This window comes from Calidris pugnax, unplaced genomic scaffold, assembly GCF_001431845.1.
Source record: "Calidris pugnax isolate Ruff unplaced genomic scaffold, ASM143184v1 scaffold82, whole genome shotgun sequence".
Taxonomy (NCBI): Eukaryota; Metazoa; Chordata; class Aves; order Charadriiformes; family Scolopacidae; genus Calidris; species Calidris pugnax.
The window spans coordinates 2,572,471-2,599,481 of NW_015090833.1; the positions used below are offsets into that span (position 1 = coordinate 2,572,471).

The following is a 27,011-nucleotide window of genomic DNA, read 5'->3' on the forward strand; positions in this document are numbered from 1 at the left end:
ACGTTAATCTCCCTTTCCTGATATGCTTCTCAAGATATGCTTTGGAAAAACACACGTCCGAGAAAATAGTTCTCAAAATAGTGAGCTGGACGTGGAAGTTAGGAGGAGCCGAGGAAAGCCTAAGAAAATAATAATTTTAAAAAAATGGCTTTAAAGCAAAATAGGCCAGAGTGGAACCAGTTGTATAAATCATGGAGCCTGAACTTCACACTTCACAAATGTGGTGGATGAAATTTAAGCTTGAAGCAAGTGGGGTGAAGCTGTAATGTCAAGCTTGGAGTGCCTTTCCAGACACTACACTGTTGCACAGCTAGAGAGCTTGTCTTTCACGGGTGGTCAATGCGCCTTTATGCACAGTGAGCTGAGTGGAAAAACTAGCTATTCTCACTAAAAGTCTGGCTTCTTTGCTTGCTTTTTTGGAAGTGGTGGACATTTCCTAGAGATTTTTAGTTTTTTTAAAGACTAATAATGGGAAGTGTGTGTTTTCCCATCAAACCTGGTTTTGAATAATACTGAAATTTGTGCTGCTCACTCTGTTTTCTGTTCCTGATGCAGTAGAATCCTAGAAGGCAATTTAACTCTTGATTCCTTGGAAGGACCAAGTGCAGCATTGCCTTGGCCAGGAGAAATGTCCCTTTTGTTTATAAACAATAATATAAAAATGATGAATACTTGCTTATTTCACTGTTGATTTTAAGAGGAGACAAATCAATCATGCCATGAGATGAACAAGTGAGATCAAACCTCTCTTTTATGATTGCATTTGTGCCTTAGCGTAAATGCAACATTCAGGTAACTAATGTTTGTTTTTAGATTGTGGGTAAAAACATGATTCTTGGTCAGCAAAGCTGTAGCCAGGTTCCTGCCTGTCTTGATTCCCTTCACAGTTTGCCAGACTGGGAGTTTCCCATTTCCAGGACAATGTTGTAAATGCAACGTACCAGTAAAGGTAGTTTGCTCCTCTCTTTCTCCAGCCATGACTCCTCTCACAAGAGGAGTATCCAAGTCTAGGTTAAAATCATTTGCTTTTGAGATTAAGCAACAGAATGTATATTGTCAGGAAAGATGCGGCAATAAAATTTATTCATGTATCTGCTTAGAATTGTGTTATATAGTACACAGGAATAGGTTCTGTTACTTAAGAATGGGTTCTATTTATTGCTGCTTTTTTATGCTTTTAATGGTTAGATTACTTTTCCTTGAATTTATTGCCCCAAATAATTGACGAAAATAATGTTGTTCACCCCCAAAGGTTGTTATATTGGATTAATGTGGAGATTGGTTTATATTTATATGGCTTTTTTGGGTAGGAGCTTCTTGGTACAAGGCACTAGTTCTTCCTTACTTTTCGGAGTTTTGATGTTAAATATTAAATGAGAAATGAGAAGCTGTTGAATTGTAGCAGTCTAGATTACACTGAAAAGAGAGAACTCATTTAAGTTTGGGGCAGGGGAGTTGTCTTCTGGGATTTGTTAGTTTTTCACTTTAGCTTTAGAAGTGGTTTAATAGCACGTGCTGTAGATGTACTGCTGTTTGGTCAAAACCAGTAAAGGGAAACTAAAGCCATATGATTGCTTAGGTTACCAGTTTGTTATGTGTTGATGCCCGTGTTGCTATCCAAAGCCACAAACATTTTTGCCATTTGATCCTGTACTGGTGCAAGGCATATTATTCATTGGCTTTGCATGTCTGTCAGCTTGTATAAGGCAAGAATGTCAGCACAAGGTGCATCCAAGTGAAATGGAGTTGGCCCCAAGAAATAGAGTAGCAACTGTTGCTATTTGCAATCCAGGCAGTGATCTTTTCTCCACATTGTGATTTTGGACAACAGCCCTGCTCAGGGACACAGCATCTGGTAAAGGAGTGATTTAATTTTAATGTAGATTCTGTAACCACATTTCCAGGGATTTCAGCACAACATGATGTTAAGTTCATGTTTAAAATGCTAAGAGATGTGGGAGTTATGATTTTTATTTATCACAGAAGGAAAGGGAGAAGCCCCTGTCTCCCAAAGCACAGCCTAAGTGGAATGGATACGTGAGAAATAAGCATCCTTTGTTTAGGATGAATGGTATCAGGATGTAAATCATCTCCAGGAAGACTGTCACCACCTTTGTATAGCTTCTTTCTTTGTAGATTTTGTTTGCACGTACCATATTTAGTGGATCACTGCCAAAGGTAGATTGCTGCTTTAGGTGCAGATGGGTATGTGTAAATCTAAGGTGGTTTATCTAATTTGGATACCCTCAAGAGTATGCCTTTTCAGAATTCTTACTTACACAGATGGTGTTGAAAACAGCTGCTGGAAGGAATAGATTTAAGTATTTCCAGCACTGCAGTAGTGAAAAGAAGAAAGCAGTAGCTCTCAACTTCTGCAGCAAGCACTGTGTTTATAAAGTATCTTCCTTGGAATACAGAAAATACAGATGTTCTGTATGCCATTAAAATGACAGCTGAATCCATTGTATATTACTCCCCTCCAGGCAGAGGTTATAGGAAGGCTGTTTTGTTGCTGGGAAAGAAAAAAAAAAAAAACCAAACAAAAAACAACCCCGCACAAAAAATCAAACCAAACAACCTAAAAGGTGTCTGGATGATCTTTTATTAATTGCAGGGAATGCGCATGTGTGGGTCAAATATTGAAAGAGTTAGAGGACCTGAGAAAAGGAAAAGGGTATAAAATTTCCAGATGTACTGACATGAAGAGAGAATGTGGCATTTTTTTTGTGTGTTTTTGTTGGTTTGTTTTTTTTTTTTTCCGCCAAACTGTGGTGGTTTTATTTCTGGTGTTTGTAAAGTGCTGAGTGACTTAGCTTACCTGAGGATTCTTATATATGAATTCCTTGGAAAGCAAGTTAAATCAAGGATTGCAAGAACTGAAAAGGCAATTAGAGATCAGCTTTTTGAATGGGAGTTATAAAGGCCAGAACATAGGAACTGTACACAAGCATTTTTTTTATTCTTTGTGTGTGTATGAAATTCCTCATAGGGTCATATATTATGTGGAAGTTCCAAACAGGAAAAGTGCACAGGTTGGTTGGAGGTCACTGTGGGATTCAGTGGCTATATACAGTAAGAACACTTAGCACTAATTTGGTTGGTTCAATTAATACCAGTCCTATTAAGAATCAGTCTGTAGGCTTTGTGTGTGTAAAAGAACATGGAAATAAACTATGTGGATAATCCCTGAAATGTCTGTAGATCCCAACTTTTTTCATATCTTCTTCAATGCCCTGAAAATACTGAGCTGCTTAAAGGAAATCCTTCTGCAGGGAGCCCTTGTACCCTGTAACGCGTAGTTCGAAATAGGCTTGAGTCCTGCTGCCGTGAAAGCACCAGGGATTCGTGAACTCTGTGGTTTGGGTCTTCCTTCTTGCTAATGTCCCTCAGCTCCTAAAAGCCTGTCCCATTCTAAAAGCCGAGGGACCAGGATGACCTACTTCTGGCTTTTTGTCCCACAGAAGAATTTTCTTCAGCAGCAGCATTCCTTCTAGGAATTTTTTCCCTTGAATTATTTCAAATGAGGTCTACAGAAATACCGTGTTAGGAAGCTGTGAGTCTATTAATTCCATCTTACTGCTCGTGTGCAGCGTGGCGACTCTGTGGATACTCAGATTCATGGATTGAGTGTCGGCAAGCTCATTAATTATGCTCCTAAATGTAAGATAGCTAAGAGTTTGAATTTTATTTCCCGTAGGTATTATCAACCCAAAGAATCCTAAGGAAGCACCAAAGTCCTTCAGCTTTGACTACTCTTATTGGTCCCACACATCGGTAAGTTCTTTGATTTCTTATAATACTCTCCAGCAATGTTCTGTTCTAAACTTTCTAAGGATGCTCTTAGAGCAGTTTTGCTCTTAGACAAGTGAAAGCTGCTCAAAGACAGACGTGTCTGGGTTCCTGTCGCGGTTTGGGCCAGTGAAATGAATGACAGATGCTCTCCTCAACCTCTCCCTTCAGGCAGGGGAGGATGAGAGAGAAGAAGACGTACGAGTTTAAAAGAAACTAAACTACTTTAATGAAAATATTAGTACTAAAATCTAATAAGAAAATAATGAAATATATTCCCTTGGATTAAATAAGTTCCCTTGGCATATCTGGAAAAGACACAGTAGTGACCCACGTGTCCAATAGCTGCAAAAGCAATAAGCTCTCGTCTGGCTGCTCTGCCCCACCCTCCTGTGAATTGGTGCTGAGCTCTCACTGACTTCCAGTAATTGTTCCACAGCAGAACTGTGGTGTTCTGCCATCTACCCCTCCCCTGCCTTATTTTCTCAAAAGATATAGGGGAAAAAAAAAAGGGATAATGCTTTTCTCTGAGGTTAATTTTAGTAACTTGGCTGATGAAAATAAGGCTGAATATTTCTGAACAAATGTGTGGCCAACAAGATTATTTTGATGATGTTTTTGTAGCTGACAGTCTTCTATTCATTTGTACTGACTTTTTGAACTCTGCTTTTGATTTTTCTCCCCTCACTTCCCTCCTCCCAAATACCCTGAATCTCATTTGTGAGTGATCTTTTGCAAAACTCTCCCATTAGTGAAATGAAGTTCACAACACAGAGTGGGCTGGATTCTTCGTGGAGGCTGTTTCCTCAGCAGCAGCAGTGGCCCTGCAAGGGCTGTCCTTGCTGTTCTTCTCCAGTGGGTGCTGCCTGGGGAAAAAGCTGTGTGTTTAAAAAAAAAAAAAAAGAAGTTCACAACACAGAGTTGGCTGGATTCTTCGTGGAGGCTGTTTCCTCAGCAGCAGCAGTGGCCCTGCAAGGGCTGTCCTTGCTGTTCTTCTCCAGTGGGTGCTGCCTGGGGAAAAAGCTGTGTGTTTAAAAAAAAAAAAAAAAGTGCTATGTTTGCCTCTTCCAAAGGGATTGCTCCAGAAAACAGAAGTAGAAAAAAAGCCCTGCTGCTTTTTGAAATGTTACTTGAATGATAGGATAAGACTCTATTTATTCTGTCTTCATGTCTTTTCAGCCTGAAGATCCCTGCTTTGCGTCTCAGAGCCGGGTGTACAATGATATTGGGAAGGAGATGTTGCTGCATGCCTTTGAGGGCTACAATGTATGCATTTTTGCCTATGGACAAACTGGAGCTGGGAAATCCTACACCATGATGGGCAAGCAGGAGGAGAGCCAAGCAGGCATAATCCCCCAGGTAGAGCAGAACCCAGAAAAGGAATTTGGTTTTTATATCCTATTTGGACACACGCTTGCTGATACGCTCATTTTATATGGCAATAGCAGTTAACAGAGAATCACAGCTTACTTCTCAAGTGAGAGAAATGCACTCGGGGAAAAGCCACATTATTTTCCCTGTGTTACCTTTTTTTTTTTAATTGTACTATACACTTTACATGTTTTACACTTTACACTTTATGTTGAAAGATCTAATGTGATGAAGGACAGAATTGTCACTTATATATATATATAAGTATTTTGCTTTTAAGAGAGTAATGTAAAGTGACTGTAAGAGGTGAAATGAGCTGAAAATCCATGACAACACTTTCATGCTGGAGCAAGTGCAGAGGAGGGCAATGAAGCTGGTGAAGGGCCTCTAGAATAAATCTTATGAAGAGCAATTGAAGGAGCTGGGACTGTTTAGTTTGAGGAAGAGGAGGCTGAGAGGAGACCTCATCACTCTCTACAACTACTTGAAAGGACACTGTAGAGAGGTTGGGGCTGGTCTCTTCTCACAGGTAATTAGTGATAGAACAAGAGGGAATGGCTTCAAGCTGTAACAGAGTAGGATTAGACTGGACATTAGGAAAAAGTTCTTCACAGAAAGAGTGGTCAGACCCTGGAATAGGCTGCCCAGGGAGGGGGTTGAGTCCCCATCCCTGGATGTGTTTAAGGGTCGTTTAGATGTGGTGTTGGGGGATATGGATAGGGGAGAACTTCATAGAGTGGGGTTGATGGTTGGACTCGATGATCCCAGGGGTCTTTTCCAACCTGAATGATTCTGTGATTCTATGCTAAATTTTTTTGTTGTAATCTTGATATTCCTATTTGTTCTTTCTGAAACCTCAAATATATCTAAATTAAACTTTGTTTTAAAAAAACCCAATTTAATAATGCTGCTGTAGTTTTAACAATGCTCCTTTTATCTACTACCATTTTAAAACAAAATGATTTCTCTCCAATTTCCCTGGGAGGCTGCCTCATAAAGGTACAAAATGAATTACGTGCTCAGGGAGACCTTGTTGAATGTTCTCTTTCTTGTCACATACGCAGAAGGGAACAGCACGACCAGGTTCCAAGTAATGTAGGTTGTTGACATTAAATTCTTTCTTGTTGGCTAAATTCCCTGTCTGCCAGTCCTGAGTGTGAAACTTTATGATACTTTAACCATGTGTTGACTGAATACTTCAGAGTGTATACTTCAAAGTTCCCTGTATTCTTCATCATCTATTTATTTTCTGTACAGCTGCATGTAGATGTCTGTTCCAGAAACCTCTTTCTACTCCTGTTCCTCTCTGTAGCCATAGTTTCTTAATCTCCAAATACATATCCATGGCTTACTCACTGTTCATTTCTTCTTCCTTTATTATCTTAATTTTAGGCCTCTCAGTTATTTGTAGACAAGCACCCTTGAAGCAGTAGCCTGCTGATAGTTTAAGTACCCTTAGTGAAAGGATACTGCTAACAAACTTTGAAATAATACCTGCCTCTTGATTGAAACCTGGATCCTGGAACTTAAGCACTCTGAATAAAGAGACTATTGTTTTTGTCAGACTAGGAGAGGATTAAGGATTTTAATAATTCCTTTCTAAAATTACTTCCAAATTCAGTTATTATAGGCTTTTTCTAATTTCATAGTACAGAATAAGAATATTGGTTAAACCTAGAACACTTGCTGAGATACTGTACAAAATAAGGTTGATTGATAGTGATGTGGAATTGGGATAAAGTGTCTTCCCAGCGAGGCTGTATGTGGTTGATGTAGTAGGTGCTTTTTCTTCCTCTGCCCTTACTCTGAAGGCAATTTTATGACATGTCGTAGTAGTTACTTGTTACTACTCAGTGAAGACTAATTTCTGACTGAGGTTTAACCTCTTTCCAGCTCTGTGAAGAACTGTTTGAGAAAATCAATGACAACAGCAATGAAGAAATGTCATATTCTGTAGAGGTGAGTATGGTGAGGGACCAAAGAATATTTATGTGCTGGATATCAGTCTGACCTTAGATGCTGTAATCGATAAGTAATTGATGTGGCATTAAGATGCAGGTTTTTTTATTTAATTTTTTTAAAACTTTTTGTCTTTTCTGTTTCATGTTTGAGGCAAATGTAAATAGAACCTTTCTGGGACTTCTTTTTCCCCCACCAGAAAATTAACATACCTTTACTTGTCTAGCAATTCTGAAAGAAATGATGGGCTGAAAAACCTAAAGATGCGTTTACATATATCTTCTTTTTTTTTTTTAACTACTGGGTGGAAGTTTCTTGTCCATTACTGTAGTCATAATTTATACCCTATTTCTCTACGGGACCTGTTTAGAGTAGCTTAGTCATGCAGTCATGCAGTGGCACCCTGAAATGCTGCAGAGCTGCTTGCAGAGGAAGTCTTAAGAAACACTAAATTGTCCGTGCAAATTCCTGTTTTCAGGTGAGTTACATGGAGATTTACTGTGAGAGAGTCAGAGACTTGTTGAACCCGAAGAACAAAGGGAATTTGCGGGTTCGAGAACATCCTCTGCTCGGACCATACGTGGAAGATCTGTCCAAGTTAGCGGTCACCTCCTACACAGACATTGCAGACCTCATGGATGCTGGGAACAAAGCCAGGTAAAGGATGGTAGCACTTCACATATTTTTCTCTCTGTAGGGTTATATAGCAGCAAATCTAAAATACCTTCTGTGATGCAGTAGCACTTTTAAAAAAAAACTCATGTCACATGGGGATTATTGCTGAAATATACAATGATGAATGCTATTAAAAGGCTGAAATTGATTTATGTGCTGAAATAGTGCTGCAAAATGCTGTGTAGGTATTTAAACCTGGTAAAGCCTTGAGATAAAGTATGTAAATAATTATACTGGCTTTTAGTTCTGCCTTCCTTGAGTGCTGTATCACTATATGGGTATAAATAAACATGTGAACACAATCTGTCATTCATTCAAGTGGTCAGGACTGAAGTTGGCTTCTAGCTTGAGGTTCTGGTTCATTAGTAGTTGTTTTCATGTCAGCTGTAGGCTCCGTTTAACAACGTGTGGGAAAGGCTGACATAAATGCCGCTTGTGTTATCTTGGGTGTTTGAGTGTAAGGCAGATTATTGAGTGCACTGATTGAGGAGGCTCTGTTTAAACCACGATGAAGAGGGGAGTAATTCAGGAGTGGAAAATCAAAGGGTTTGTTAATGGTATTCGGTGAGGCTCAGTCTTGGTTACAGGGCAGAACATCAACTCTGTGGCCTCTTGGTCTCGTTCCTCTACAGCTGGGTTCAGCCCTGCGGCTGGTTGGACTTGCAGCTCAGAGGCTACTGTTTTCTGAACACGCCTCTATCTGTTCCTGTTGCAGGACTGTGGCAGCTACCAACATGAACGAAACCAGCAGCCGCTCCCATGCTGTGTTTACAATTGTCTTCACTCAGAAAAAACATGACACAGAAACCAATCTTTCCACAGAGAAGGTATGTTACAGATAAGTGGCTTTCTGACTGTTTGTCACAAGTCTTCCCTGCAGTGACTTAACTCTTATTGGCAGTATTATGGGAAAATGAGAATTTTTTTTTTTTTTTTTTAAGGGTGAACTCGCTGTATTCCATGACAGATCACTTTTATTTCTTGTGGGATTTTGTTTGAGAGCATCATCTCCGACACTTCTATCCATAAGACAACAGCATCAAGCTAATTGCTTGTGAAAGCTTTGACTGTCGTTTTAAGCACACTCCAGTGATTTTTTTAGACAGTAGAATTTTCATGCCATAGAATTCATTGAAGTTTTGCTCTTACTCTAGTTCACCATGAACTAATTCTCATTGTTAATGTGTGTTCTCTCTTCAGGTCAGCAAGATTAGCCTTGTGGATCTGGCTGGGAGTGAGCGAGCTGATTCAACTGGTGCCAAAGGAACCCGACTAAAGGTATTGGGCCGTTGATGTGTGGGGAAAGAAAGGGAAGTGGGTGCACAAGCATCATGTGATGTCTTTGCTTGACAAATAATAAGGAAAAGAAAGGATTGCTCTCGTATGTATGGAAAAAATAGTTGCAAAACTGAAGACTTCCCCCCCAAGTCTACAGAGGTTCATGGTTGAACAATTTTACTTACTATATATTGCTGGATTCTGTTTTCTCAGGAAGGAGCAAATATAAACAAGTCTCTCACAACTCTGGGCAAAGTGATTTCAGCATTGGCTGAAGTGGTAAGTACAGCATTTACTTACCTACAGCAACCTTCCCATAGCTGGTAAAACTGAGGCACTAAAAACCATGGAGTAGAGCGAATCATTCGCTGCTCCTGGCCTGGCATTCTCAGCCAGATTCCCTGGGTGTATTTTGGCAGGTGAATAGTGTTGATGGAGTTCTATGAATGTCATAAAGGCTGGTAGAAAGTTTATTTGTCAATAGAGCGAAGCATTGGCTTATTTAGCTGAGAAGAGCCCTTGCAGAAGCAGCCTGTGTTTGTGGAGAAGACATATTCATGTAGCAAGTGTTTAGTTCTGCAGAGCAGTACTTTTATTTGAAAGAATAATTTTAGAAAACTAACTGCAGCTTTGTTGTTAAAAATATAAGAAATACCAGTGTAATAATTTGATTATCACTGGCTTTTTTTGCAATGGCAAGACTTAATGTGTTGAGTCAGCGTTGATCCAAACATAATATTGTAGGTTTAGAAAAATACTTTGTCTTTTATACTCAACTACTTTTTTTTTTCTTTTAAATAACCAAAACACAATAAATTATTGCTGTTCCTTTTAAAAATGAGTTCTCAACAGTCTGGACAGGTTGAATATACTTAAGTGCTTTTTAGATATTTTTTTTTTTTTAATGATAACTATTCTCATTCACTGGGCTTTTCAAGAAAGGAGAATACTATCCAAGCTAACATGGAAATTATATATGAAGCTCTGTTAAAAAGCTTATCTTGTATCTTCTTCCTCTTTCTTTAATGCTTTCAACTTAGGATAACTGCACCAGCAAGGTACGATGGTCTGAATAGATGTGAATGTTGTATTTTTTGCCTGAGTGTAAGATTTTATTCTCTTCACTTTGGAATCAAAGAGCAGGGATCTTTTATCAAACTCATTAATCCCTTGTACAACTGAAGATGGGTCTCTCTTCTGTTTAGATAGCATATGGATATGCTGTCATGGTTCTTTTAATAGTTATACTATGATTTTTATGTCTTAAATGTTAATTTTCGATTTGGTGTCTATTTTTCAGTATTGTCTTCTTTCTTTGTAGAGTAAAAAAAAGAAGAAGACAGACTTCATACCGTACAGGGATTCTGTACTAACATGGCTTCTTCGAGAAAATCTAGGTATGGCCTTTTGATTGATTCTTGCTGAATTTTCTGATGACTTTTAACTCACTTAAATTTGTATCAAGTATGAGGTTAGATATCTTTAGTAGTCTAATCTGAGTCATACGGTTCCACCTTTTGTTTAAGTTATAATTCTTTTTCCTATGATTTTTCTATGTTCCTTAGTAATGTAGAATACAGTTGAATTCTATAATTTATTGAAAATGCTGATATTTAGTAGGTAACTAGTGTCTAGATCGGGCACTGTAGTTTCATCTGAAACCTTGCCTGTTTGTTATAGGTGGTAACTCCAGAACTGCGATGGTTGCTGCTTTGAGTCCAGCAGACATAAACTATGATGAAACTTTGAGCACTTTAAGGTACTTTCTTTTTATCTGAGATGGGTATGGGTAGCTGTTAGCTCTAATGGCCGCTTTCATACCTTTGGGTTGTTATACTTTGAGGAAAATCTGTGGGGAAGAAGACTTTATACTGGCAAGAACTCAATTACCCTGAAAGAGGAAAATGGATGTATTGTATGTGAATAGGGAGCTAGGGATTTACTGCCTACTTTTAATTTGAAAAAGCAAACTCATCTTCTTGTATTCATATGTTCTTTTCCAGTGTGGTCCCTACAGCTGAGCATATTAGTCACACTGAGACTTCAAAGCACTGAATACAGTAAAAAACATGTTGTCTATTGTACATATTGTTAATCAATCTTGAATAGGACTTGTCTTTTTTGCAGCAATATCTTGTATTAAATACGAATTCAAATGCATGGTTGGATATAATCCAGGAGTCTCTCCTGACATAGAGCTGCAAGCTAATTGTCTCCTGTACTGCTGCATTCCTGTGTTGCATATGAGCACTTCTGTGTTCATTGTAAGGTTTCATTGTTTTGGTCTGGTTGCAGATACGCTGATCGTGCAAAACAGATTAAATGCAATGCTGTTATCAACGAAGATCCCAACGCCAAGCTGGTGCGTGAGCTGAAGGAGGAGGTGACAAGGCTTAAGGATCTCCTGCGTGCCCAAGGGCTGGGAGATATTATTGACAGTAAGTGGATTAAAGAGACCTTAACATCTTCAGGTTGGCCACTCTTGCAGAGGAGGGAGAGCCAGGCCTGTGAGAGAAAGGGGTTTAAAGTGTGGAAGTTAAGCGTAGGTGCTGATATGATTTCTGATCGTGGTTTTAGATGTGATAACCTCTTCTGTCTTTAAGCAACCCATCCTAGGATTGTCTGTAGTGTTGACAGGCCACCTTCAAACTCTCAAGGAAGAACATGGAAGTTGAGTTTCCTGTTACTGTAGAAGTGATTTTATGTAATAGAACTTACATTCAGGAGTTGCCCTGGTGAGTTATGGAGGACGTTTTGTCTGGTTGCCAATAAAAGGAGGAGAGCTGGGATATAGAAACTTAATTTCATACTGAGAAAGAAACCCTTAAAGGGTTAAGGTGATTAGTTGATACCTGGCTTCAATGCCATCCTTGCTGAGAAAAGAAAACGCTGACTAGTTCCTGTTAGACAATGCCCTGAGTGACAAACCATTTGTCATCTCAAAATAACAAGCTATGAAACAGCTGCTTGTGAATAAATAATGAATTCTTTTGGGCCGAGATTTTGAGTTAGGTTGGCAGAGCTGTATTGGGCTGATTTACTTTGCCAACAACCTCTTAAAGCACCAGAACACACTTGTGCCTGAATTATTTCCTTATCCTCATTCCAAACAAGGCAAGTAAACTACTATTCTAGCTGCTACATTCTTCTGTAATATGAACAGTGATTTAATTCCTAGTGATGGAGATGCCCATAAAAACAGAGTGTATTCCAGTGGATTAAAAGATTCTTTGACCTAAAAAAAAGTGAATGTTGCACCAGCTTCTGATTTGTCAGAGCTTATTTGCCTGTGAAGCAGAAGTCCTGGCTTAGTCACAGACTGCTTTCAAAGATGTGTATCATGTATTTATCTTTTTGTTTGCTTGTTTTAAGAGAATGGGGCCAGAAGACAATGAAATGCAGGTGTTTTTATGCTTGGTACAGTCTGTATTTTTTGCTTCTAAATCAAAACTGAAGACAACGTGTTACTGAAAATTGTGTTTTGTTTCTTTAAACATCAAGTAGTATTCTATTCCCTTCCTGTGTCACTGGTGAACCTTCAATTTTGATCCTTCTTGTATTTTCCCTCCTGCTTCCTTTCAGTTGATCCAATGGGAGATGAATACTCTGGAAGTGGAGGCAAATGTGTGTATTGTGTGGTTCTCTTTTTAACCTGCTTTCTCTGGGTCAGCTTTTAACTGAGCTTTGCATGCCAGCATTTCTCACAGGGAAATCCCAGACAGAACACTCACTGGGGAGGCAGTGCAGTTTGACGGAAACCAGCTTAACTAGTGCTTCTTAGATTGAGTGCACAGTCAACAAAAAAATGGAAAGTTTAAAATGTAACATCTGTTCATTGCTTTTTTTCTGGCAGAATATAGAAGGGAGAGTAGTGATTCTTAAGTCTGTTTCATAGCAGCCAGCAGTTTAGATTCAAAACAGAAATACTTTTTCTGTAATCTTTTTCAAGTTATTCAGTTGAAAGAGCTTCTGCTCAACTACCTTCCTTGCCTTTTAACATCTCTTCCACCTAGAAGTATTCCTTTTAAATGCGCCAGTTGTTTAACTCTAGATGAAATGTTATCAGATCCTCCTGGAGACTTAGATTTATTTATTTTGTATAGTCTCTTTTAAAGGAAACAAACAAACTTGGATATCTTATACTGATGAAGGTCTCTTATTTGAGCTCAAATCCTTGGTTGCAGATGATTAACTTAATAGGGATAAAAGCAGTCAGCAAATAGCATTTTATTTCTGTTCTACTGTTTGCTTCTATGAAAAGGAAATATGTAGTCCATTGCAAGAGAAGAGTATTCTATGTCAATTTTGGGTTGGTGGACTTTTTAAACTCTTTCAGTCAGTCGTCTTCACCCCCACTCAAACAATGTCAGCTGGAATAGATCTGTCTGAAATTTCCTAAGACTAAAGCTACTGGTGGTGTAAAGACTCATCCTGGCCTTGTCTGACGGTCTGATGCTGCTTCCAGCGCGTGCATATCTCATCCGTGTGACAGCTGCAGGCTCCAGGAGCAGTGTGCATGATGGCCAGGGCTTGGTTCTCCGTGGTTACGGCGGTTCTGACAGCTGTTGCGAGCGCCACGTCCTTTATCTTCAGGAGTGCATGCGTCTGTGGGCCTTTCGAGACTTCATCCTCCCTGCTCTGCCATGCCTGCTTTCCTCATCCCGATGGCATTCCCTTGCCTTAACCTGCTTTTCTTCTATTAAAATTCCCACCCCTGCTTCCCCGGATTTGCAGATGGTGGTTTTCAAACTGACTTGATGCAATCATTGGTTTCCTGAGGCTGAAAGAGCAGGTTCAATGTGGAGTGAACTAGGGCACGAGGCTGACAATAGCAGAATTGTTCGGGGGGAGAGTAGAGGAGATGTAGGAGGACATGGAAATTTATGCAATGTCTGGGCGAGGATCTCACTTTTGTAAGCATGAGGCCCTTGTTTATAACTTGGGAGGTCTGATTTGACCTGTTTATTTCTGAAGGATACTTAATTTAAAGTATTTTTTTTTAAATAGATTTAAAAACTATCAAAATTATTAGAACTGAGCTATTTAGTTGTCTGATATTCCATGGGGATTTTTTGTGTGATTATTCTGAGGATATGGTTTACAGACATATCTGAGAAGCTAAGTTAGATTAAAATAAACTGCCTTTGGATACTGGTTCTTAAATCATTCATGTACCTTTTCCTTGTTTTCTGTCTTTCAAAGAGGCATCTTTCAGGCCTTTAGATTCTAAGGCTACAAAAGCTGTCTCTTTAAATTTTGGTTATTTTTTGGGCCTTCCTCATCTAAACTGAGACCAAAAAGCTTTAAAGCCTCTTCTGAAGTATGAGAGCCTTATCAGATATTTCACTGAGCAGGTATCTTAGATTTCAATTTTTCAGAAAAGGGGGGTCAAGGAGTAACAGAATGATGTTGTTGGGAATTTGTGTTCTCTCCTCCCTGTCACGGCCTGACGGGACATTTACACACTCTCCCATGAGAATTTAAGGAGAGGTAGTTCTTTGTCCTTGAGGTCGGGGTGGTTCAGCAGCAGAACCACTGCTGTGATAAGGATTTACTTAATAGTTGTTTTAGATTAAAGGTGTCTAGAAGAGAACATTTTGCTGAGTTGGGGGGTTGGTGTCTATTCAGACTTCAGCCCGAAATGGTACTAAATTCATGAGGAACTGAATCTGCCCCTGGTCTGAGCCCCGTGGTGCTCAGTTTAGTGTTCAGTTAGGAATAGGGTGGCTGATTTTTTGGCAAGTGTGTAATTTATTTTTTCAAGCTTTTTGGATCAAATGGTTTATGATGCAGTCCTTACTAATAATCCTCAGGGTCCGAACTCCGTTATCTTTACGTTATGGATGCTAAAAATTTGTTTCAGAACTACCATCTAAAAATTACAAAACTTGTCTTGTTGCTGCTTAAATGCTTTCCTCTTACACTGGTATTTCCTTCCTTTCCTTTTTCCTCTTCCTTCCCTCTTCCTGTTTTCCTATTTCCCGTCTCTCTGCCTTCCCTCTGTCTGTGTGTCTCTCTCCCAGATTTGAAAGATTTTCAGAACAATAAGCATAGATACTTGCTAGCCTCCGAGAATCAACGTCCTGGCAATTTTTCCACAGCCTCCATGGGGTCCCTCACGGCATCTCCGTCCTCCTGCTCTCTCAGTAGTCAGGTGGGCTTAAACTCTGTGTCCAGTATACAGGAAAGAATCATGTCAACACCTGGAGGAGAAGAGGCAATCGAACGTCTAAAGGTAGGTATTGTTGTAGATTAAGGTGGCTTTTATTTTGGTCTTTCCCAAGGCTAAATAGCAATAAACCCAGGAGAACTTATCCTTCATAATTTTATCTAGTGTGCTACTGTTTCTGTAGGAACGTGTCTGAAACCCACTTGCACCTCAAAAAGAACACGATGGGTTAGAAACTGGGTTCGTGCACAACCTTTCCTGTAAGGATTACTTAGGTTTAATTGTAGCCTGGAGCTACAACTAAATTATAAATGAAAATCTCAGTTCTTGTTTACAGGTCCTCTGGTGCAGTGGTAATTATGGAAAATTTGATCATAAATATAGACTTCAGGAGGCCTGGTCAGCACTAGTTTGGACAAAGTCTGACTAGCAAATGCACTCGGCTTTCAGAAAACCAAATTACCCTAAAGTTGAAAAAAGGAGGAAGAATAATCCTGCCACTGTTGTGTTCGCCCAGCCCCCACAGATTAAAATGTGAAGCACACAGAAAAGCATGCTTTATCCAGACAATAGCGGCCTTGTCCCAATTCTGCATAGAATTGAACCGCATCAAAAGTGCATTACAGTGAAGTATTTCTTAATTTTTATGAAAGTCCCCCCCCAATCTCCATGGGTGGATGAGTGGGGAGAGCTGGCTGTGTTGAATCTATGCTTCATTCTCATGTCTTGTCCATGAGACGCTGCCACAGGGACTGGAATGGGCTGGAAAACACACTGCATATCCCTTTCCTATTGGAAACCTGCTGTTGCCATGGAAATGACAGTGTGGTCTCTGCAGTTCCTTGGCATCCAGTTACTGAATGATGTCTGTAAATCAGATTTAAAAAAAAATAAAATAAAATTAGGTGGTTCAAATTAAAGTCTGACTGTGGTTAGATATGAAGTCATCTTTTCTTCCCAGCTTGCCTTCAGGGCTATTTACCCTTTTAAAAATTAAGAAAGATGACTTAGAGTTTTGAAGTGCTGAGGGTACTTTTTATATCCAAAATTAATTTGAGGTCTAGAACAGAGCACAAACTTTAATTGCTTTGTGTATTATGTAATGAGCTTTGAGAAGAATTGTAAAACAGCTTCTGGGCTTTTCACACAGGAATCTGAGAAGATCATTGCAGAGCTGAATGAAACATGGGAAGAGAAGCTGAGGAAAACCGAGGCCATTAGGATGGAAAGGTCAGGAATCGGAAGTGCTGTAGATGTGGATGGTATCTAAAAAATGGTGAAGTGTGGAAAATAGAGAATGTTACTCTATTCAAAAGCAATGGAACAGCAGAATAGTGCTCAGTGATAGTTCTGCTGACCTTTGTGTTATACATAGCAGTAGGGGTAATGCTGAGAGAAAGCCATATTCTTTCCAGTGTTTCCTGCAGTTAAAGCGTTTACCATCGTCATTCGGGTAATGTCCTAAGCTGCAGCATTGGCTTTGCTGTGAGGCACTGGGGAGTTCCTGGTCTCTTTCTTCCCCTTCCACCATTATCTTACATTCCCACAATTCTGGCCCTAAAGTTAAGCAGAAAAGATTAAGTTCTTAGCATCGAAGTATCTAAAATTATGAAGCAGCTCCAGGTTTTCTAGCGTTGGTTGGAATTGTGTCTTAGAAGCTTAATAATTGCTAGAAATTTGGGTGCAACCAAACAGAGCATTACTTATTAAAGTATTAAAAGCTTATAAAATATATAAACTCCAGGAGTAAAGTTTAGAAAGTTGTCCTATTGAGTTACGAGGTGGTGACGGTCCTGGCTGGCTGGTTAGCAGATAGGCTGGTTGGAAGTCTTGAAAGTATGTAATTGCATGGCTTTCATTTGACTTTATTTTGTATAAGAAGCCTAAAATGTGGTAAATATCTTGCTTTTTCTCTCAGGGAGGCATTGTTGGCAGAAATGGGAGTTGCCATTCGGGAAGATGGAGGAACACTGGGAGTCTTCTCACCTAAAAAGGTAGGGTAATTGATAACTACTGCATCCTGTCTCCAAAAGGCTCATCAACGTGGCAAGAGAGGGTGATGAGAGAGGTACCAGTCACACAAGGGCTTGTATTTGTGTAAGATACAGAAGAACACAAGTGAGGGCAGGACCCTTTAGTATGTTTCTTTTATGATATCTTTTTGGAAATAGCTTTAGTGTTAGAATCTGTCAAAACACTCTATGTTTAAGGATTATTTTGCCCCTAATAATGAAGTTGGACGTTGCTCCTCATGCAAGTGATGCAATATAGTATTAATGTTTTTAGGGAGCTGTGGAAAGAAGTCTTCTGTGGTAGCTTCCATTGGTTGTGAAAGTAGGGAAGCATGTGCTAGCCAAATATGATGATGAAATAGGAACAGTGTGTAAAGTTCATGGGGAGACTTCCAATATCAAAAAATGGTTGAAATTTCCTTTAGAAAAACTTTTGCTGCAAATAAAAGTGTGTGCAGCTCCTTCAGTATCTGTTGCTTTGGTAGCAACTCAGAGATGCTGCCTTTTAGATTATTTTCTGCAGTAGCTGTGCGTGGCCTTCACGTATTCTACCTATTCTTCTTTGAAATACCCAGAAAAGTTTGTTCAGGTGCTCTTCCTTAAATTTGTTTGTTAATCCTTTTTGCCTTTGGGAAAAGGGATTATAATCTAATGAACCACTGAACATAAGGAATGCAGGGGAATGTTTCTTTCAGTACATATCAATAGTTCTGTTTTCTGTAATTTGAAAGACGCAGAACTGTGCAGGAAAAGTGCTATAAATATAAAATGATCAAGTTAGTAAAGAAGCTATCTATGCAGTGAAAGCAGAATTATTGAAGAAGTACGAGGAAAAGAACATACTTTCTTGTATCTCTAAGATTTGAACAAAAAGCACAGTGTGATATTTTAGCCTGAAACTTGCAGGTGCAAGTGTGTAAAAAAAAAAACTTGATCTAAGGTTAAAACTATCTAGAGGCATTGCCCAGAAATATAGCACGTGCAAGTGTGTAAAAAAACTTGATCTAAGGTTAAACCTATCTAGAGGCATTGCCCAGAAATATAGCACAGCAGAATTGGTTAAAATGTTTAGTCTTTTGCCTAAAGTAGTGTTAGACTGTTATACTTGAAGTAGGTAGAATTCCGGTTTACTTCTACTCCAGAAGTGCCCAAGGCTTGTAAAGACGCTAATTCGCTGAGTTCTTTACGTTTCTTTCTCTTATGTTATGGATCCTCATCTTTTAGATTTTCCCTCAGAGGCCCACAGCTCTTTTTGATGACTCTTTTGGTGCATTTTCAGCTGATCAGGTTTGTGGATAAATGCCATCTGGATTAAGTAGTTGCTTTGGTAATAGATAGTATTTATTTTTCCCTTGTAGGATTTATTAGGAAAAGTAAAACTCCTGACCTAGTCCCGGCTGCTTCTGGTCCTTGCTATCCCTGCACTCCAGTTTCATTAGTTCTCCTTTTAGTAACTGTGGTTGCTATTGTGAAAAATTAGGAGATGTAGATAGCAAATTTGAAGTTTTTTTTATAAAGACTTTACACTTTTGAGGTACCAGTATGTATCTAATCATGTGTTACTAGGACAGCACTGTGTTTTTACCAGCTGAGCTGTAAATTGAACTCTCTAAGGTAAATTTTTCCCCCTTCATGAATTAAAAGGTATCACATTGTGCAATCATTGCTGTTTCTACCAGTTTTGTTTTTTTTTCCTGCCTCCTTGAATGGCAGGAAACTTTTTGAAATGGACCAATCATTGCTGTTTCTACCAGTTTTGCCTTGAATGGCAGGAAACTTTTTGAAATGGATTGTGGAAATTGAATTGCTTGTGCTATAGTCAAAGATGGGAGCAGGGAAAATCCTTCAGCTCCAGCTTGAGCAATGCTGTACAGGAGAAAGCTGGAGACATCACTGACTGTGGATGAATATGCATCTCAGAATGAGAAAAATACTCAGTTTTGCCAACATCATCTTTCAAGTTGTTGAGCTTTATTTCTTAAAAAGCTCTTTGTTGCCTGTGAAAGACCCATTCAGACTTTGATTTAGTGTAGCAAAGGAACCCAGGTGCTAAAACACGTATGTGTGGGTACAGCAGTATTTTCAAAGTGCCCAAACGCTACAAGTCGTAGTGGTGTTACAGCACTTGACTGGGATTTGCTTTCTCTCCAGTTTTCTCTTGATTTAAGAGCTTTATACAGCTCCAAACGTTGATTTGAATGCAGTGAATAGCGATGATGGCATGGGACATCTTCAGCTGTGGTTTTAGGTGGCCCTATATTTTTAGGGGTGAATTCCCCCTTTCTGTCTTTGTAGTAATGTCTTCCATTGGACAATTGACAATCAGACTTCTTCATTCAAAGTCAAATTTCATTGTGAACATCCAGTAATTTTTGAGCTTCCATAAACTGAGTGCTGTTAACATCTCTCCTAAGTAAACTTCATTGCAGCTGGATTAAGTTGATGGAAGTGATGTTCCCAAGGAATCTTAGCCAAATTTATTTCCTTTTGCTAAAAGAGTAATGAAAGGACAAGTGGCTTATGAACAGTTCTGTTCCTTTTTTATCATCTTTCTTCTTTAATTCTGTTTAACCATTTTTGCCTTTTCTTTTGTCATTGTGCTTACTGCTATCTCACGGGCTAGATTTTCACACCAAGGCCTTGTGACTTGTTTGCTGATTCCAATGGGGTTTTTTCACCAAAGAAGGTTGGTTTAGTAACCGTAGTGGATTTCAATTTAGAAGAACTTTAGATGAAGAGCTTTTTAGCTGTTAGTATCAGAGAATGTTGGTAGTTTTAGATTTTTAGAATTTCTTTTGATTTTAACAGAGTTTGCCTAATGAGCACCTGATCTGTATTGCTGAAGAAAAGCCAAAGTTGATCGTGCATCAGTTTCAGAATTTTACTAAAGCAACCCTTTCTGCTGTTGGACTTCCCGTATCAAAGTTTACAGAGAATTTACAAGGAATCTTTTCTTTTTTTTTTTTTTTTTTTCTTCCCCAGCTGAAGCCTTTATCCCTCTATTGGTTGATATTTCAGATAACTAAGCAATCTGAGCTGCATTTCTGCTGGTACTTTGGGCTGCCCTTCGGTACTGCAAGAGGTTATGTTTGAAAAAATGTGTTATTGGACAAGCTGGATATACATAGCAAAACTGCTGGATTGATACACATCCTCTGCAGCTGTGGGAAGAAGCCTTAAAGTAGATCCTCAGTTCTTAATTAACTTTTCTTTTTGTTCTTTCAGACTCCTCATCTTGTAAACCTTAATGAAGATCCACTCATGTCTGAATGTCTGCTTTACTACATCAAAGATGGTATTACCAGGTGAGCATTGGTGCTAATATGCTCTGAAATCTCCTTTGCTTGCTTAAATCCCCATGCTGGAGACAACCTGAGTTTAAATAATAGTTGTGCTTTGAGCTATTCAACTTGCAGCTACAAATGAAGCATGAGATTGCTGCAGGTGGGAAAAAGTACAGAAATGCATTTTCTTTTAAGCTGATTTTGTGCTTTAAAAGTAAGATGCAGTCCCTCGGCTTTTTAAGAAGCTTGTTACTACATTTGTGAAGTAAAAGAAAGCCTGATATTTCCCTTGTAGAAAGTGTCTGATTTGCTCATGAAGTATCTTCTGTTGGACTCAGGGTTGGCCAAGCTGATGCTGAGCGAAGGCAAGACATTGTATTGAGTGGGGCTCACATCAAAGAAGAACACTGTATCTTTCGAAGTGAGAGGAACAACAATGGTGAAGGTAAAAACCCCTATTTTTCCTAGCAAAGTATTGCTGAATCTTTTACTCCTCACTTGATAGTTGTCCAGGGAATACTGGGATTTGCAAGTGTCTCTTACCTCAAGAAAACCATCAGCTTTGACTCGCTGTTTTCTTGAATCTTACAGGAAGAAAATAAAATTGGTTTAAGTTGTAATAGCTTCAAATTGCAGGCTGCAGTCAGTGTAAAAGTTAAGTTCTAATCCTGGTTAGCTATAAACATGAAAATTCAAACAGAAAAAATGGTAATAATTTCCAACTGCAATGTGTGGAGATGTCAGTAGGTATTAATTTTCTCTTTATTATTTTAGTTTAGTTTAGTTATTTAATCTATTTATTTATTTATTTTTTAACCAGTGTGGCATCAAGGAGTGATTCATTGTACCTTATTTTGGTGTTAGCAGGAAGAGAAGCAGAAAATGAGAGCCCTCTCGGTTTTGCACACTTGTGTTTCTGTACAGTGCTGCCTAAAGTCTCATTTATCAATGTTGTTTTCTTTATAGTTATTGTTACTTTGGAGCCTTGTGAGCGATCAGAAACCTATGTTAATGGCAAGAGGGTTGTGCATCCTGTGCAGCTGCGCTCAGGTAAGAAACACATGGGTTTTTTGTGGACTCTCCATCTAAGAATTGACCATACATGATATTTAGAGCATAGGCAGAGAGTGCTGGGTCCTGTTAAAGGACAGCAGTGTTACCTTTTCGGAGTGTAGCCTTTAAACAGAATCTGGTACCATTCTTCTCTTGGCAGCAGTTCATTTTCTTTCTTTCTCTGTTGCACCAGCTGTGAGTGTACTTAAATATTCACTGCTGTGTGGTGGCTTGTCCTTTCGCTTACCCTGATATTATTCAAATACGTTCTTGCCCAAGCCTATTGCCCTTGGCATTGTCAGTGAAACAGAGCAGACAGACTGCCAGTTGCTGATGGAAAATTCCCAGTTTCCTGGCAAAGTTGAGATATGACCCTCTGCAGGAGTACAAGTGTCTCTTTGCTCTCATTAGATTTCCCACTCAGTCCCCTACATTCCTTTAGAAAGGCATGTGGGGGAAGAATTAAGAGAGGAGGGAGTGACTTCCCTAAATTATGGGCTTTAACCTATCTCTCTCAAGTTACGGTGCTTTCTCTGTCCTTTCTGTATTTTTGTACTGGTAAAAAACAACAACAACAACAAAACCCCACCTCTGAATTATTTGCAGCAAATGATACCTGTATTTTTCTACTGGTAAAAAAAACAACAACAACAAAAAAAACCCACCTCTGAATTATTTGCAGCAAATGATAAGTGAGTATTTTCATGGAACCGAGTGTACTGACTTCAGCACAAGTCTGGACAATGAAAGAAGAACAGTTTTTGCTGTTCTGTGCCTGCACATGGCTCATATTGAATGCCACAACTTTGTTATTTAGTAATTTCTTTCTTTTAAAAGAAAAAAAGTAGGTTTTTTCCTTTTCTTCTCCATCTAGATAATTGAGTTACTAGAAGAATATAGGCATGGTCTCTAACATCTTTAAGAGTCTGTATTTTAGTAATATATTTATAAGGACAATTTTGGTTATTTGGGAGGTCTGTTTACTAGAATGCTTCAAAATTTTAAGTAGATTAATATATTCTCTGGAAGAGCAAAGGCATTTTTCTGTCTTACATCATGCCTGTGTCTCAGCTCTGTAGACATCTGATATCTCTAGGATTTAGCCGAAAGATTTAACAGTATTCTGTTTCTTCAGCTCTTTTTGCCAGTAGTCTAAAAGAAGCTGTAAAATCCTCCCATAAATCCCACTGATTTGGACTCCAATAAGATCAATATATGTAAACCACATTTTTAAAGAAAAGTAAGCCCCATGCAGCCCAGTGTTTGAAGTTAGGCTTTTCCAAGCTGAAAATTCTGCTGAAGTGGCTTTTGCCCATATTTGAGTGCTGTCACTGGAGGAAAGGAATGGGTTTTAGTGGTGTGTTTTATTTACTGCAGCTGTTGGTCAGTCTCCAAGTTTGTCCTTGGATTTTTGATAAACTCTGCTGGGATATTAGATTGGACCCCTGAGGGTTGTGTTGGCTTTGCTACAAACCAGGAATTCTTTTTTTGTCTTGTCACCTAGTTAACTTGAACATACACAGAAATCCTGACAGGGCAATCTTTTCTTATTCTGTCACCCAACAGGATAAATGGGATGAATCATTCAGTGATGTTTTTCAATGTGGGGTGGGATGAATCATTCAGTGATGTTTTTCAATGGTTTTGGAATCCTTACCTGAAAGAGTTAACTTCTGATCCTATTTTTAGGAAATCGTATCATCATGGGTAAAAATCATGTCTTCAGATTCAACCATCCAGAGCAAGCACGAGCAGAAAGAGAGAAAACACCATCAGCCGAGACTCCCTCGGAGCCGGTTGACTGGACGTTTGCTCAGAGGGAGCTTCTGGAGAAGCAGGGCATTGACATGAAGCAGGAGATGGAGAAAAGGTAACAAAATAACTTCAAATTTCCACTTCCAACAGGGAGGAGTCAGCTGTATGTTATTTAGGTGGTGTCAGTGCAAAACCCAACCCTAGGTTCTGCCGTGTAGCATCTCTGCTACCTATTGTGGACATTCAGAAAGCTTCCTCGCTATTTTACATCCGTGTTTCAGTGCTTTAGCTCCTTTAAAAATCCCCCTAAAATCCCCCTAAAGCACCTGCTGCTACCTCATAGACCTTTTGGTGAAGGACTGAACTGCAACTTACATGAAGCTTCGGTTCTATAGTACTATAATAGACAAATAACAGTTCTTTTTAAGTGGAATGACATTTGCTCTTGTAACTGTAATTCAGTGGGCTGTGTGTAGAGTAGCACCAATGTAAAAATGACAACTTCTTTGACTACTTCTGTTGTTTTGTTCATCTTCAGATTACAAGAAATGGAGATTTTGTATAAGAAAGAGAAGGAGGAAGCTGATCTCTTGTTGGAGCAGCAAAGGCTGGTATGTGTCCTTCCTTCTGATTAACTATACCTTTGGCAAACAGTAATTCCTGTCCTTGCTTATCTGAAAGTTTAGAAAACCTGCTTGGGTTGTCTGCACAATGCAGTTCTCCCTTTGCTTTCAAATACTTGGTGTCTACAGTGAATTATTATCAGTGTGAGTGAGCTCCTTCTTGTTAATTCAGAAAGTCTAATTGACGATGAAGAGGCTCTAATCAGTTCTTGTTGGGACAGGTTGGATTTCTTGCAATTTAGCCTGAAAAAAAAGGCATTTCTATGCTCTGTGTTTTTTTTGAAGTTCCTTTTTAGTAGTCTAAAACACCTACTTCTTGGGATGTTTGCCTTGATTTTTGTCTTGGATCACCAGAACATACTAATTTTGTGCTGCCAAAGAGATTCCTAGAACATTGATACACTAGGTTTATTTTTTTGAATGATGTCTGAAAATGTTGCTGCATTGTGCATGTTTTAACCCTTCTCCCTCCCCCTGCATGGAGTTCCTTGTAAGGCTCTTAATGGTACACATACCCGTGGTGGGGTTACGAGTAGAGAGCAGTGTGTGAAGGGAATGCTAACTCCTTCCGAACAACGGGAATTCCACTATTTCACCTATTTCTTAAATAGGAAGTCTGATAAATTAAGTCTGATACAGGGAGTCTTCAGCCTTACAACAAATACCTCCTGAAGTACATTACAAATAGAAATGTCTTCAAGCACCCTGTGAATTTTAAAAACAAGACCAAGCCCAGGAATGAAATCTAGATTTCCTTAAGAAACCTGAGTCTCCTGGTTCTGCTTTAGCTACATTGGCCTGTCCTTTAGCCAGAATGCAAATGGAGTTGTGCCTGAATTCTAATGAGTTTCGAATTCATGATTCATTTGTTTGTAGGATTAGTTTGAGACCACTGAAAACTGCAGGTTAAAAGCATACTGGGTTTTAAACTGTAAAGCTCTTCCCCTTCTCCCAAAACCAGAATGAAGCAAAGTACTGTGGCTTCCATAGGTAGAAGCTACATCATTTTTTAAAATTTATATTATACACTTAAAGACTTCTGCATCTCTAATTATGTCATCACAAGGGACTAATTTCTTGGATGGAGAGGAGTGGCTGCAGACTTTGAGTCAAAGCAACACTTAATTCAGAAAGGAAGTTAAATGTGACTAATGGCATGTCTCATCTTGGCAATTTCATAGTTAAAATTTGTGTAGCTGGAAGTAGTACAGCAAAAATCAGCTCAATATGAAAGTAAAAATAGTTTGAGTGTAATGTAAGTTTCGGCTACGTGTCAAAGGAGATGCAAGTAATGGAATTCCCTCCCTTCAATTTTAGCTGACAGGCACAAGCTATTGTGTGAATTAAAGACATGAGAATTGGCTGTCTTGGGGAGCTACTTCAAATAAGGTTGCATTTATAAAAGTGTGGTGAAGGGAATTTGTTCTCCCATATACTTAAGATTAAGGGAAAGTTTTTTAGATAGTGGGTTGTTTAATACTGTAATAGAGCTGCTAATTTCTTCAAGCTTGTTTTGGTTTTGCTGGTTTCAATTAGTAGACAAAGGTGAAAGACGATCCTACAGGCATTCCCAATGTAATTCCTGAAGGACGCCTTTCCCAGTAGTAAGGCATCATATCACATGAGGTCATGGTCTGTTAAGCAGTATCCTGCTTATCCCAACACTTAATGAAAGTATTTCAGATGACAACTAAATTTCTTGAGGCATCTCATCATTTCTGTGTCACCGCATGCAGAGTGTGGAAACGGACAGGAGTAATGCATTCACACAGCAGTAGCTGAATAGTGCTTGGGAAATCTGGGAATGCATTTCAGCTTGTGTACCTTCAAACTATTTACATTGCTGCCATATCCAGCTGCAATATCAGGTTCTCTAATTTACTGCTATGTAAGACTGATACTGAAATACAAATACTCTTCTTGCTCTAAATTGGAGTATAATGTTGGCTATAAGAAGCTGGCTGATCCTTTTACCAGATTGTTTTGGTTTTGTGCTGAGATTCCAACCAATTTGGGTATTTTGTTAGATGTGTTATACAAAAAAGATAAATAGCTCTTATCCCCCCAAATTTACAACTAATATGTATAATTTGCCTTGCTAGTAGTACTGGGGAATAGAAATAATCGTTCTCCATTTTACAAATTGAACGTGAAAATGTGTTTAATAGAGCTAAAATTATCTTGGTTTTCTTGGTCAGAACGCCTGTGCAGTGCCCACTTGCTGTTAGAACGTGGGTCTCTTGGTTTTCTTGGTCATAACACCTTTGCAGTGCCCACTTGCTGTTAGAACGTGGGTACATACCTCTGTTAATTGGGCTGGGTAACCTGAGCACACACAGGACAATGACCACGGAGTGTCTCTTAATCAGCTTTTTCTCCACAAGACATGCTTTACCCATAAGTAGTAATATGGTCATTTTGTAACCTACAAGAATAATCCTGTGGAACTTTTGACTTAATGTTTGAGTAGTTCGTGTTTTGCCTTTCCGGATGTAACCTCGAACGTGCAGATTGTACAGTGTCTTCTGCCAGGGCACCTTTTGTTTCCACTGCAATACGCAGGTTCTTAGATGCCGTTTCCTTGGGCCACAAATTTTGTCGGCTGTAAATTCACAAAGAGTTTGTTGTGTTTCTAAACTAGTGTTTTGCTTGTATTTTGACCTAAATTCAAAGAAGTTGATTCTCTAGTGCTATTCATAAATATTAAAAATACATAAGGTCACAAGAAGCTCAAATAATGCGAATGGTAGGCTATGGAGCTTGCTGACCATAGGGCGGAACAGGATTTCTTTCACTCCCTCTCATCATTCCCGAAATAAATTATGTTGTATTCCCCATTCTTCGTGGTCTTCTACCCGAAGTCTTAAGTCTGGGAACCTGTGGTTCTGAGTCAATGACCTGGGTTTCCTTTGGCTGTTTTTATTCCTGATTTCTCATGTATTGTAATTCTCTACGTGAAAAATAGGGATGTTAGACAGAGGTTCATTAGAGACCGACTGCTGTGTTTGATTGAAGATGTTTGGATCACAAGAATACCTAGGAC

The 27,011-nt window shown here is 39.1% G+C and overlaps 1 protein-coding gene across 8 annotated transcripts in view; it reads left to right on the plus strand.

Moving 5' to 3' along the window:
• The window catches only part of KIF1B (kinesin family member 1B), a 92,835-nt gene that overhangs the window by 18,156 nt on the left and 47,668 nt on the right, over nt 1-27,011 (plus strand). For 2 of the 8 annotated variants that reach the window (XM_014941374.1, XM_014941379.1), the window contains exons 3-22: nt 3,698-3,774; nt 4,969-5,148; nt 7,054-7,119; nt 7,598-7,776; nt 8,510-8,621; nt 8,995-9,072; nt 9,286-9,351; nt 10,113-10,130; nt 10,394-10,469; nt 10,753-10,831; nt 11,368-11,510; nt 12,655-12,696; nt 15,096-15,307; nt 16,392-16,471; nt 17,160-17,235; nt 20,479-20,558; nt 20,876-20,982; nt 21,504-21,587; nt 23,280-23,460; nt 23,884-23,956. In XM_014941374.1, coding sequence (XP_014796860.1) covers nt 3,698-3,774; nt 4,969-5,148; nt 7,054-7,119; nt 7,598-7,776; nt 8,510-8,621; nt 8,995-9,072; nt 9,286-9,351; nt 10,113-10,130; nt 10,394-10,469; nt 10,753-10,831; nt 11,368-11,510; nt 12,655-12,696; nt 15,096-15,307; nt 16,392-16,471; nt 17,160-17,235; nt 20,479-20,558; nt 20,876-20,982; nt 21,504-21,587; nt 23,280-23,460; nt 23,884-23,956 — 2,009 coding nt within the window. The remainder of the gene's footprint in view (nt 1-3,697; nt 3,775-4,968; nt 5,149-7,053; nt 7,120-7,597; nt 7,777-8,509; nt 8,622-8,994; nt 9,073-9,285; nt 9,352-10,112; nt 10,131-10,393; nt 10,470-10,752; nt 10,832-11,367; nt 11,511-12,654; nt 12,697-15,095; nt 15,308-16,391; nt 16,472-17,159; nt 17,236-20,478; nt 20,559-20,875; nt 20,983-21,503; nt 21,588-23,279; nt 23,461-23,883; nt 23,957-27,011) is intronic. The other 6 variants (XM_014941377.1, XM_014941380.1, XM_014941378.1 and 3 more) reach the window with 4 other exon arrangements.